General features: G+C 38.9%; 1 protein-coding gene across 3 annotated transcripts in view; it reads left to right on the top strand.

Moving 5' to 3' along the window:
- Positions 1-14,460, top strand: part of frmd4bb (FERM domain containing 4Bb) — a 374,294-nt gene that overhangs the window by 291,331 nt on the left and 68,503 nt on the right. For all 3 annotated transcript variants that reach the window (XM_060835692.1, XM_060835693.1, XM_060835691.1), the window contains exons 8-10: positions 5,552-5,635; positions 8,033-8,098; positions 13,663-13,720. In XM_060835692.1, coding sequence (XP_060691675.1) covers positions 5,552-5,635; positions 8,033-8,098; positions 13,663-13,720 — 208 coding nt within the window. The remainder of the gene's footprint in view (positions 1-5,551; positions 5,636-8,032; positions 8,099-13,662; positions 13,721-14,460) is intronic.

Here is a 14,460-nt window from a genome sequence, read left to right as displayed (position 1 = left end):
CATTCCTTTGTATTGTTCTATCATGTTGAAATTGTAGCTTTTGTATTTGTAGTGTTACGTTGCGAAACATAATTATAGTGGAGCTATATGGTAGCATCGGGGAAACCTAACAATTGGCAGGCTAATCACAAGGCAGACTGCAGATTAAAGGATTTTGGGGGAGGAACAGGGACACTGGCTGCAGTTTTAAACAAAAACTCTGGCAGGAAGCGGCTGACACTGACTACACTATCACTATTTGCCTATCACTAAGTGCACTGGAGACAGGTGATGATCAGGTACTATAGAGAGAGGAAGAAAGGGTGTGAGCGATAGCTCAGAAGTTGAAGGTTTCCTGGGGGGGAATTGGTTGAGCACCCCATGCTTCCCTGGCCAAGAAGGATTGTTGTAAAATAAAACAAAAAAATCCTCTCTTGAGCCAGCACCTCTTCAGTCTGCCAAGTTTTCTGAATCCTGGGTAACACAACTAGAAGCAGTTGAATTTAAATCCAACTCTTGGTCGCACTTTCATAGAATCCCTACAGTGTGGAAACAGATCATTTGGCCCAACAAGTCCATGCTGACCCTATGAAGAGTCACCCACCCAGACCCACTCCCCTAAACTATTACTCTACATTACATTTCCCCTGACTAATGCACCTAACCAACACATCCCTGAACACCTATGGGCAATTTTAGCATGGCCAATCCACCTAACCTGCACATCTTTTGGACTGTGGGAGGAAACTGGAGCAGCAGGAGAAAACCCACACAGACAGGGAGAATGTGCAGAGTCCACTCAAACAGTTGCCTAAGGCTGGAATTGAACCTGGGTCCCGAGCGCTGTGAGGCAACAGTGCTAACCACTTGCAGCCCAATTTGAGAACCCAAATTGAATGTGATTATTGAGGTTCCACATTGTTCTAAACTACTATGTAGAGCAACTTCCTGTGACTATCTATCCGCAAGATAAGTAATAAATGCAGTTTAATTTCTGGAAGAAAAATGATATTGTAAATGCACATTCTGTTCTTTAGCATATGAAGAATATTGTGTTTTATTTCTGCTGTACATTCTATTTAATTTCATCTGTTCTACTAACGCTTGTCAATAGAATTCTTGATGGTATGTGAGACCTTTCTAAGTTTCAGTTCGACCAGAACACCAGTTAATTCACTCTTAATACTTCCACTGCAGAAAATATTGAGATGCATGGGAAAAGTTTTATCTTCGCCAAGGTTTTTGTTTTGATTTTTAAGGTTTGTGGTAGTTTATATTTAAAAGGTGAGATCACCAGTTAATCCTGCAACCGTATAATATGCATTCCAACCTGCAATACAAATAACCACTGCGTAAGCTTTCTATTCATAGATTTGCTTGCACCTAATTTGCTGCAGACTTCCTGACTATTTATGAGCTCCATTATGATCGATCCAGTGAAATGATGCATCGTTCAACTAATGTCACATTCATAGAGATGAACAAGATTTGGGATGAAAGTGTTTACATTTATCTATTGAAGTAAACTTCATTCAAGTTAAGGCACACCCCTTTGTGAGTGTGCTTCAACGCATTCACATTTGTTATGTCTGGATGAAATTTTATTTGTAAGAGTAGCCTTCTGCCTCTCCTTACCCATACAAATGTGAATAGATTTTAACAGGTCATGCTATAGCCAAAACATGGTCTGGTATCTCTTTAAGAAAAAGTAGAATCTCCATTCCAAATGTGCAGCTTCTCATGACCAGCAGCATTCCCTCAATCAACACCCACTGAAGTAGTTATCTGGTCCTCAGCTTCTTTGTTTGTGCAAATTCACAGCTGTCACATTTGCTTTGTAAAAATGACTGCACGTTAAAAGGCACTTATGATGCATTTGTGACATTTTAAGGATGTGAAAAGTTCAGATGTAAATGCAATTTCTTTTAAGTTCATTTTAATGGAAAATATAGTAACCACAATGCCATCAAGTCCTTACACAAGTTGGCTATTTTTTCCATAGTTGTGCAAGAGCTAAAGACAGAGTATTTAGCTTTTTGTGTCCATTATTTACAGGAGACCACATCTCAAAGCTTAGCCTCCATGCTATAGTGTTTATAAGGATCCATGATCTTTCAAAATAAATTGTACAGGAAATCGCTTCACTTCTGATAGTACTTTTAAATGCAGAATAATTATTCCAACCACGTTCAAATTATCCATAACTTTACAAAATTGTTTTCTTGCATTTCATAGACTCCTTTAGAAATGCTTCCTTTCTAAATGAATATATAGCGTAATCTGTATGCAAAGATAGCATGTGGTTTGAAGGCATGAGTTTTTAATGAATATAGGATAAACTGAATGGAAACACAGGCAATTATGTAATTGCTGTAATATCAGATTAAAAGATCTGTCTTGGATAACTTCAGCTTTAGTGGAGGTTGGATTGATCATAAAAAGTAAAAGCTTTTTAATGGTTGTGGTGTTCTGGAGGCTGTTCGAATGTTTGAAGAGCTGCTAATCATTAGGGTTGTCAACTTGGTGGAGGTAACTACTGTATATCAAACTATGGTGTGAAGCAACTCTATAATACCAGGCCATCCATTCCATGCAAAGCTTGGACCATTTTCAGAAGATGGAATCATTTGGAAAGAGGCTGGAGTCAGCTATTCAGCCCTTCAGCCTGTCTTGCTTTCTGTTGGCTAATCATCAACTCAACTCATTGTCCCATTTTCCCCTATATCATTTGATCCCTTCAGATCTCAGTGCAATATCTGACTCCTTCTGGAAATCACAAGATGCTGTAACCTTGACTACTTTCTGTAGTAACGAATTCCATACATTCACCACTTTGAGGGAAGGAAGTTCTCCTCACCCCAGTCGTAAATGGCTTATCACAGTGATCTCTGGTCTGGATTCCCTTGTTATTGGGCACATCCTTCCTGCATCTATCCTCTCTCAAGTCCTGTCAGAATTTCATAGATTTCATTTGTCAGTATAGCTATTTTAAAACCATTAATTGAGCTTGAATTCTTGTTGAGTCTGCTTTCAATTTGTGGTTATTAAATTATTAGCTTGCTTTACTGTTCATTTTAATTGTCAGGTCTGGTGCCTTGGTTGTAATTATTTATATTTGTACTCACTTCTCGTCTGATTCATTACCCGTTGACTCATGTATGCAAAAGGTTGGCTGCACCTTTTTTAATGTCTCCATTGGTATGAATGTCTCATCCTTTGAGATCTTCAGGTTTTTTTTGTTATCCGCAGAGAGCCCATGCTCCTATTCCCCAAGGTTAATGAGGACTTGGAGTCTCCATCTCCCCCTCAAGTAATGAGGGAGCTGTACACTTTTAAAACGGTTCTGCGTATATAGTGATGCAGAGTGTATAGTAACTTTCCAGTTTCTGTAATATTAAGGATCCAAGTGCAAAGAAATGTCCATGAACTAACATCACAGGGCTGTTTTTTCCCCCAAAGCGGTTATTCCGCAATGCAATTCCTTTTCCTGTTGTACCAATCTTAATCCATCTACTATTCAGAAATCCGTTTCATTCTCCATTTCTGTTCTCCAAATCACCACAGCTGTCAGCTTCATTGGAAGGAAACACTCATTAAAAGCTCAGATATGACGTCAAGTTACATTTTTAGGGCATTGGCATCCGGGTAAACAAATTTAAACGTACTGCTTCCTGGCACAATGTACCCCAAGACCAAAAATAACTGGTAATGGTGAATTGGGTGCATTATTCTTGTCCATTAGCAGCAAACAAAGTCTATTTCTTCCTGTTCTAAGTTCACATTTCTGTAAAGCTTGAAGTTAAGCAATACTGGTAGTAAGTTCTCAACATTGTTATACTCCTTCATCTCCTATTTTAATGTTGGCATTTACCAAATTATGCTAAACAATTTATCTATTTAATGAAAAGATTTAATTAAAGGATTTATTTCAGAACATAAGTATTTGTCTATTGCAAGTAGTTGTTTCTAAGATTTTAATCCAAAAATAAGTTAATGACTATATTGTTCTTCATTGCATAACTTTCCTGAAATTCCATTAAAGGACCTCATTGTCATTCATACAAGATCACTTCTATGGTTGTGTTAATGGAATGTTGTCTCCTGTAGGCCACATTTGGAATACTGCATGCAATTCTGGTCTACCTGGTATAAGAAGGATGTTGCCTGGATTGGAGAGTTTGAACTCTAAAGAGACTGAATAGGCTGGGGCTGTTTTCCCAGGAGCATTGGAGGCTGAGGGGAGATCCTTTTATAGAGATTTATAAAATCATGAGGGCCATGGATAGGGTGAGTCGACAAGGTCTTTTTCCCTGGGATTTGGAGTCCCAAACTAGAGGACAGGGGAAAGATTTAAGAGACAATGTTTTCATGTATAGGGTGGAGGCAGGTACAACATTTTAGAAAGGCATCTGGATGGGTATATGAATAGGAAGGGTTTAGAAGTATATGGCCCAAGTGTTGGCAAATGGGATTAGATTTATTTAGGATATCTGGTCAGCATGGACAAATTGGACTGAAGGGCCTGTTCCTATGCTGGCCACCTCTAGGACTATGACTCTGACTGGGAGATCTATCCCACAGATCAAAAAGCTATCTCAAGAAGTTCATGGTGGGACAGTCTCCACTTCATGTTAGATATGAACTATAAATGTGAGTGAAATAAAGCTTCCCACAATGTCTCACAACATTGAGGAAAAGTTGACCTATATTACACTTAATGTAATGAAAAACAGCAAGAGTTTGTCTTGAATGGTTTTGCCTGGGACTCTTTAATTGAGTGCATGGATGCCGATGGAATTACATTTGCCTTTGTTGGCTAAGTTTTGGATAACACTGTCAGCACAGGGCCAAAAGTCCAGCATCTCTGAGGGGAGGGTGTGGATGTTGGAAAGAAGGAACAGGTTCAAATGCTATGAAGCACTTTATATGCGATTGGAAAAAAAAAATGTGAACATAACTTTTGCATTGCCATCTGCTGTTTCTCCTTCTGCCAAGTCTTAATATGCTATGCAACTGAGACAGATTTCACAGTTAAAATCCAAATTCCTTTCAAGTGAAAAGCGCAACAATGATCGCTAGTAAAAGCGTAGTTCCTCGCTGGATTAGCACAGTTTGCTGGTGTGTTACTTCAAGAACATCTCTGTTCCAGTCCCCAGTCTGTGTTGAGCTGGTATATTTTGATCTGTGGCAATGCAAGTGAGTGTGTATAACTAGTGTAATAAGTTTGTAAAGTAGCTATTACTTATGTGTTTGGTTTCTGACCCATGTTCATTTTAAAGTTCCTAGACATGTAACATACTTTTGATCAATTGTCAGATCTAAACGTTACCTTGCCTTCCTTAACCGTATTCTGACTATCCCACTGTGAACTGTTATGTGATTATTTTATCTAGCTTGACATGGCAAATTTACATCTGCCACAATGCAGAATAAGCTTCACCAAATTTCTGGGATTTCAGTTCGAATGTGATATTACCAAGTTGATCAATAATTGCTGTAACTCAATATAAAAGGTATTATGTTTGTACAACATTTCATATTCCATTGATAATTACTCCACTTAATTTCTCAGTGATGAAATTGCAAGAGAAGAACTGAAGAAACTCCCAGCTCTTCCCACCCGAGCATTGCAGGAACATCCATCACTTGCATATTGGTAAGTACAATTTAAAAACACAAAGAAGCTGTTGATAAGGAATAGCTAATTTTCTCTTGTAGGTTAGCAAACACTCTTATTAAGCAGAGCTATTGGAGATAAAATGATCGACAAAATAATAATAGCCTTCTATAAATGGTAAAGCATATTGTTCTTTCTCCTATTTTTTAATTAAGTTGTCTGGAGAATCAGTTATGGATTAATGTTGAGGATAACAAGTCATTTACATTTTGTAAATGGTTGTGATGATACGGAGAATCGTTCTTTAAGGAGTATGAATTAAATCTTTGACCAAGTCTGACTTGGATGGTCGCTGTCACAATTTGAGCTGTTCCTCCTGGTCCACTTGCGGTGCAGTTTGCATATCGTCCCTGGCTTGTCCTCAAATGGTTGAGAGTTGTTAAGAATTTCAATAAGCTTGAAATCTCGAACCTCCCCATTCTGGTCAGTTATCAGGTTGGGGTGAGTGGTGTTCACGGTTAACCAGAGGTTGCCATTGAAAGTTGGGCCAGTTGTCAGTTTGTAGAGCATATGGGGGACTACAGAATTTTTGTTTGAGATCCGGTCTCAATGGGAGTGCTTGGTTACCTGCCAACCAGTGGTCAAGGAGAATGTTTGGACATCAGGAGGTTCAATATCTGCTAATGCAGCAATCAACTCAATTATGTTGGAATTAACATCCCAGGGCCAAGGTTGAAATTACTTTTTTTTTCTTAACATGTCTATTTCCCCCTTACACCTGCTGACCAGCGTAGTTGCTATTAAACATCAATCGATGGCATCCCGGTAGAAGATGCTATTGTGTCCTCTTGATTTGTGTATATACAGACAATTGCAGCAAAGGGTCATTGGATAACAGTGAGAAGTGTGAATCCTGGCTTTGTTAAATTACTGTCTACCCCTGCACCTCTACTAGCAATGATCAACCTAAACTGCTGCTGTGACTATCCATTTTCTAATCGACCTGTTCAAAAATGTTCATCCGCTTCTGGAGCAGGTGGAACTTGAACCCAGAGCTCCAGACTCAGAAATATCACCAGTGCACTACAATCAGCAGATTACAAATTGCACCTCTTTATAGTTTTATCTTTATACATGGACCTGGATCAAACGAAGCATAGCCCACGCCAACCTTTACCTCCTCGGGCATTGGGAAGAGCTGAATGGCGAGCTCACTTGTCAGTGCCTAATATACAAACACTTGTACCTGCATAAGTTGGCTTCCCTACTAATGGTAATTCTTTGTTTTGATGAATAGGGTAAGTTATTGATTGCTGCATTGAAGAGCTCACCTGCAGTATTGGTGACAGAGTCTAATATTCCAGTGCACACTAGTATGTGCAAATTCACAACTATTAATGTGACCATTCATTCAATAAAAGTTTTCCAATTAAAATTCTTTTTCTGTTAGTTTAAATCTTAGTCTCCCTTCATCACAACAGTGACTACACGTCAAAAGGACTTCATTAGTTTTAAAGTGTTTTGGGAAAGCCTTGGATAATGAAAGGTGCCATGCACATGCCTTTCTTTGTTTAAAATGGCTATGACCTAAATAGTGTTCTCAAAATATGTCCTGTAGTGAGAGTATGGTGCATTGGCTTAATTGGGTATATACTATGACTTGGGTGAGTTGGGTTAAATACTGGTGCCCAAGCATTGGACAGTGTCTCCCTGCTGAAGAGTGATTGTGATCCAGTCTGACGTGATTCCTGAGCAGTTCTGCAAAATGGGCTAAAGTGCTGTCGAACAGTCTTCCATAGATCAGTCTGTATTCTGTTTAATTTGCAAATGTATAGCCCATTTTTAATTTGGAATGGGCTGAAGTAGTAAGCCAGATATTGAAGACCTTCTTTCGCAGTCACTTATAAATGGTGAGATTTATTTCTTATGGCCTTGTGCAAGACAGCAGCTGAAAACATCTGTGTTGGACTATGAATATGATAAAGAACATTTGCATTAGAGTTTCGTGGCTTCCAGTCATCAAATCTGCAATGGATGAGTTGTACAAAATTCTTTTTCCTATTAATTTGTGTACCTAAAGTTGCACCTTTTTTTGTATGTTAAAGGTTTCCTGTAAATGTAATTGAGCAACTTGAGTGTTACACTGCAATGATAACCAGAAAAAAAGGTACATATTTATATGTAAGAAAAAAATCTTTTGGGATGGTTTAAGATTCAAAGACACAACCAAGCCCATTTAAATTCATGGCACTAGATTCGACATAATTTTCTGCGTGGCTGTGCAGATGAGGCACTTTCTTGTTGGATACAACCAATGAATTGCTTTCATTAAATAAGCAAATTAGACAAACTGCAATGGTTCCATGGCTGAGCAGACTGTATTGACTGGAAGTTTGCTTTTACATCTGGGCTAAATTGTAATGTTTGTGCTTGCAGTGAAGATCGAGTGATCAACCATTACAAAAAACTCAAAGGTCGCAGCAGAGGACAAGCAATTGTCAAGTAAGTACGTAAATGTTGCTCAGTTCATAGGCCGGATGCAAATGTGGGGAACAAAGCATAATTAACTTGCTAAGTTGGCACATCAGCAAGGCTCACAAGAAAGTGTTGGAGAAATTCAGCAGGTCTAGCAGCATCTGTACATATAATATAGACTTTACACAACTATATTTTGCCTGTCGACACACATTGGAAATGAGAAATAGAAGTTAACTAATGGACTACTAAGAGTGAGGAACTTAATATCAGCACAGAAAATTTATTGGAAAAATTCATATTTGGCAAATAACTTTTAAATCCTCAGAATATAATGGCCACGTTTTTGGTCCTGAAAGAGCTGGCTGCTGATTATTTTCCAAGATTCCCTAGATTCTTGTGAATTACCAGCAGATTACAACTCAGCAATTGTTACTCCACCATGGAGAAAGGAAAGTGGTGGGAGGGAGGGGGAAATAAATAAACAGATAATTATCTGTCAGTTAGCCTGTCATGAGTTGTTAGGGAAGTGCTGGAATATTATAAAGGGCATCTTTACAGTGCACTTAAAGTAACATTATGGTCATATAAAGTCAACATGATGCTGTGAAATTAAAATCATGTTTCATATATTTTGAGGTTTTTTGTGCCTGCAACTAATGAGGTAGATGAATGTGAGCTAGCAGATGGTGGTTGTCTTGGGTTTCCAAATGAGCTATCACACAGAAGGTTAAGACACTCTGAATCATGTGAAATATAGTCCTCTAAACAGAGAATTGGTTAATGGAGAGAGAGAGAGAGAAAACAGTGAGTAAGGATAAAAATGGTATGGTTAAGATAAAAGAATGTGTGTATCTGGTGTGGCTTTGCAATCTTCAGTTCTAAGGCCTCATCTGTGGACAATGAGGTCTGGCAACGTTGCTGTATTTGCTGCCCTTACCAAGCTATGTGGGGTTGTGAGCTGTCAGGATGATGCAAAGAGGCAGCAATGGGACAGAGGCAAGTTAAGTGAGTGGGTAGCAAAGTGAGGAATGGATTATAATGTGGGGAGGTGTGCAATTATTCACTTTGATTGCAAGAATGGAAGGCAAAATATTTTTCCTAAGATGTGAAGCTTATTAATGTTCAGAGGAGCTTGGGCAGATTGACGCACACAACACCAGATATCATACAGGAATGGCAACCAACTTAGAAAGCAAGTGGCATGTTGGTCACTATTGCAGTGGCATGTTGGAGTGCAAGACAAGCAAGTCTTATTGCAATTGTATAGGTCATTTGAGACTCTACCTGAAGTACCATGTGCAGTTTTGGCCTCTGTATTTAAAGAAGGATGTCAGTCCATTGTTGGCACTACACATGGTTGTTAAATTTCGTCCCTGTTTTGACAGTCTTGTCCTTTTTTAATGAGAGGTTGAGTAAATTGGGCCAATATTTGGTTATAGAAGATTAAGATGCCATTTCATTGAAAGATTGAATATTCTGAAGTGTTGGTAGCATGAAGACTGAAAGATTGATTTCTCTGGCAGGGTCTGTGGTCTAGGTCTAGGATAAAGAGAGATTTCTTCTCACTGAAGGTTAAGTATTTAGAATTGGTTATAGCTGCCTGGAGATCTGGGTTGCTCCATCATTGTGTTTTTAAGATAGAGATATAAATTTTCGGTGTCAGGGAATTGGGGGATGTGGGGAGCAGATGGGAAGTGGAATTAAGGCAGAAAATCGGTTGCTGTTGCGCTGAAAGATGAGCCTGGTTTCAAGTGCTGTCAGTCTGGTCCTATCCCGTTCTTAAGTATTGAGTGGACAGCTGTTTAAAATCTGCATCAACATCACTTAAAACAGAAGTTTTTTGTGGGCCACAGATTCCTGATTCTGAAGTAGCTGGACCAGACTAATCAAGATTTTTGCAGTTCAATGGTCGCTTTGCTTTGCTTCAGACATTGCTGAATTTATTTTTGTGCTGATAATCATTGTGTCTCGCTGACAAAAAAACACTATGCAGTTTGACCTCCTTGCAAACAGATTTCAGGATAAAATTTCTCACTGCTTGACTGGTGTAAGTAACTTGTGCAACAAATTGAAACCTGCATTCTGTTCACTGTTTGATGTTTTAGCAGGCAATCTGATGTGGAAACCCTTTGTAATTCTCCACATGGTATATTTCAATGAGGCAATGTCATCCTGACTCAAACTGTAAACAGTCTATGTGGAATTGCACTATTTGATAGAATTGCACTTAATGCCTGCCAGTAAAATGATACAATGGTTCAATGAGTATACTGCAGCCAACCTTGTAATCAAGCTAAAATTGTGGCTGGCATCTTCATTTCTTCTATTTTAACTACAAATTGGATGATCCAGTTTTAATACATTCACTTTTAAGGATTTAATGAGCTGAATCAAGGAAAAGCCAAGCGTTTTGATTAATTCTTTTGATAACATAATAAGATTTGATTTTGTGAACTACTGATGTTGCAATTTCAATGGAAAAATGTCACCATGTCTTAAGATCTAGTAAGGGACTGGTAACAGTTTGATTAAAGTAGACAAAGTTTAAAATCCAAGGTATTTACTGAAGAATGAAGCCACTGGATTTGATGATATCGAGCAAACAGAAGAACTTTTGCTATTTGAGTTTGCAAAGCAATAGTCATTACCATGAATTATCCAGCAAGCTAGGGTTTAATCTATACTATAGGTTGGCAAAGATTCTTGCCACTAAACACTCAAGTCTGCCAATTTGCCATAGCCCCATATGATATGTCTCTGCAATTTGTTTTCAACACCCATAAGCAACTCCAACCCTGAAAACTAATCCAGCTGACAAACATAATTTGTGCATAGATCTCCCTGAACTCATTCAAATTACCTTGCAAAGGACAAAATTATTGTACTTTGATGATTTCAATGCTAGAATTGGCTGAACTGACGTGAAAGAATGTGCTCAGAATCTAACAGATTTGGAAAGCACCATAAAAACCTGTATCTACTCTTTGAAGTCTCTATGCAGAAAATCAACTACATATAAGCAGCCTATCTTTCCAACACAGATGTGAATGCATCCCTTCTCTGGCACCAGCTGGACTACATCTCGGTGCACAAGTGTGACTTAAACGTCACACCCAGTGCTGACTGTCATATAGACTACCAGCTCTTTCAGTCAAAGCTAAACGTTCACTTCAAACCTGAGCCCGAGAATTCAGCCTAGATATGAGGCAGCGAAATGCCAAACTCTTCTTTCAGAGAGAGGCATCAAATAATTTTACAGACCAGACTGTAGCACCTTGATCTCTGTTAATTCCACTTGAGGAAAACGCTGGAAAGACTCAGCTGCAGTGTTGGCTCTTTCCTATGAGGTTGTTGGGCCCAGCATGAAGAAGAACAGGGATTAATTTAATGACAGTAGCAAAGAGCTCGAATAAAATGGTCAGGTCATCGGGCTGTCCTGGCTCAGCTCAGCCAGCCAAGAAAAAAAGAAGGCTGTCAAGCAGACCACTCCAGTATAAACTGAGAAAATCCGGAATGACTGATCACTGCACTTGTGAAAAAAATTCTCAACTGTGCACTGATACTGGAGAAATACCAAGTTTGTGTGAAGCACTGTGTGGACCAGCATGTCAACGTAGCCCCCAGAGGAGCACCAGTGGCAGGGCACTACACACTATACTGGTTAGGGCACATTAAAATACTGTTCAGCACCAAGTGCCCAGTATATGATACGGATATCCAACTGCATCAAGCAAAAGTCTGTCAATAAACACCTTTTATGAAAGCTTCACTCTGCAGGAAACTGGCTACCATCAACTAGATGAAGATCAACAAAGCCTCCAGAGTCATTGGAATTTTATCTAAAACCTTTTAAAGTGTGTCAGTCATACCTTTTATACCCACTTGTCTTGCTGGGAGCTAGGCAGGATTCCACAGGATCTATACTGGAGCCACCTTATCAACTTTACATAAAAGCAAAGAGGTGTCAGTTTGGTCCAACTATTGTGGAATCCTCCTCCTTCCTACTGTTGGAAAGATCCTGGCTTGAACACCCAAATGAACTTGTGCCTGCCAATAAAAAGAAAACTACACAGCAATCCAGTGTCATTTCAGAGTAAACAGTGACATCACAGATATAGAATTTCATTGTAAATATAGAATAGTTTTGTATAACAAACATCTACATCACTTTCTAGTAGCCCTCATTCAGCACTCCCACCTTCAACAACCCCACACCAGAGTTCCTGGAGACAGTGAAGCAGTTTTTCAGCAATCATTATGGGCAGGTCAAGCACAGTAGCAACTTCTCCAGTCTCAAGCTGTGAAGCGGGGATGTGAACTAGCTCTAACTTTATTCATATTGTCATCAGCATAATGCTGCAGCAGGCAACAGAGGACCCTCAGGCAATTTATGCATGTGGACTGATTTGAGGTCCCTTCACTTTAAGGTAAAGATATTCACACAAAACTCCAAGTCCTGTGTTCAAATTTTCCTGTTGCCATCATCTTCCACTGTCTCGGTCGCTTGCTGTCATGTTTCCGCCCCACCCCAAATGTGGGCACATCTGCAGCCTTTGATTTTACGGATCAAATTTTAAAAGTAAATTCTCTCACGTGACACTTAACTCCAAAAGTAGCAGGCTCAACTGATTTAATCCAAATTCACATTTCAATCAAAACATTTTTTGGTGACCCATATCTAAAGATATACTTCAGCACCTTTTTCTCCTACCAAAACTGATCTTTAACAATAGGACATGCAAAAGTGTTTTTGAAGTTAGAGCAGAATTAAACTTTGAACCGCAATGGTGATAGAGGACATGGCCAAAAGCATGATGAAAAGGGTAGGTTTGAAGATTGATCTCCAAGGATTTCAATTGGGCTTATTGTCATATGAGGATAGTAAAATGTTTACCAGTTGCCCCTTACTGTGCCATTTTGGGTACAAAGGTACCTAGGCACAGAATTTTGAGGTACAAAGCAGAAAAGTAAGGAAAACTTCTTTTTTAAATATTACCGTCCTGATTACTTAAATGGTGGACTCTTCCCTCGCCCAAAACCACCAACTTCTGGTCTCAAACTCCCTGTCGCTGCCTTGCAGCTTTGACCACTGCCCTCGGCTGCCCACTTCCGCTCTTGACAGCAACACTACCACCATCTCGTGCCATCGTTGCTGAAAAGATGTAAGCGAAAAGGAGGAAGAGGAGTGCAGCTGGCCTGATACTGGGCAGCAGATAGGCAGCATTGTGGGTCCCTCAGCCCATCTGCCACCATCTTGAGTCTTAGAGGAAGATAGTTAGTCTGAGGTTTACAGAACCTAGGGCTTAGGTATCTGACCGGATCAACATAATGGAAAAATTTTAAAACTGAGGTGTGCGAGAGACCAGAATTAGATGATTGTGTAATTATCTTTGAGGACTGTCAGGAGCTTGCTGAAATATTAAGGGGCCAGGCCCTGGAGGAATTGACAGGTTTTTTTTGAAAAAAAGGACATTTAATTAGCAAAATAGTAATGTCACAAAATAGATTTTAGAATTTTTTTTGAAAAAAAAATCTAAGTTATTTGTAAGAAAAAGTTAAACTTTACATCACTTTTTTTGTTTTTGCAGTTATATGACTGTGGTGGAAGCTCTTCCAACTTATGGTATTCATTATTATGGAGTAAAGGTTAGTCTTTAAAAGTGATTGTTTGTTTGGTACTGGTTACTGATATGCTCACAATTTCACATTGACAGAATGGTTATATTTTGAGGAAAACCATAAAATTAACTTCTTGCTAAATGCCTGTGTTTTTCTGTTTTTCCCATTCTATTAATGTCTCTTTTTTTTCCCATGGGTTATTTTTACCCCAGATTTTAATTCTCCGCAGGAGTTTCTTGCAAATAAAACACTTATTTTCTTTCTTTTTATGTATTTTTTCCTTCTCTTGTCTCCTGACCTTCCTACAATAACACATTGGATTACAACTCCACGGGTGCTAGTGGTTCTTCCATACTTTAGAAAAGTCAGACCTTAAATAGTCTGTTCCATCTCACCATATCACAATACTTTACAGCCAAGAAAGATGTCATAGAAGAAAATTCTAATATGTATGTGAATCGCAGAATTGTTGGTCTCTTCCTTTTGCACTACACCAACTGTCTGAATGAACTTAGACCCATTCCATTGACCTTGACTGTACTGCTCCATGTTCTTCCTTTCAGATTTGAAAATGTCCCAATATCAGGTTATAATCCAACAGGTTTACTTGCAAACACTAGCTTTTGGAGCGCTGCTCCTATATCAGGTAGTTATGGAGCAACACCGTAATGACACAGAATTTATAGCAAAAGATTAGTGTCATGCAACTGAAATGATATATTGAACAAACCTAGATTGTTGTGAAGTCTTTCATCTTTTAGAATGGT

The sequence above is a fragment of the Hemiscyllium ocellatum genome, chromosome 14 (assembly GCF_020745735.1).
Source record: "Hemiscyllium ocellatum isolate sHemOce1 chromosome 14, sHemOce1.pat.X.cur, whole genome shotgun sequence".
Lineage (NCBI taxonomy): Eukaryota > Metazoa > Chordata > Chondrichthyes > Orectolobiformes > Hemiscylliidae > Hemiscyllium > Hemiscyllium ocellatum.
Note: the sequence above shows the minus strand (reverse complement) of the source record. Positions and strands in the feature narration are given on the sequence as shown.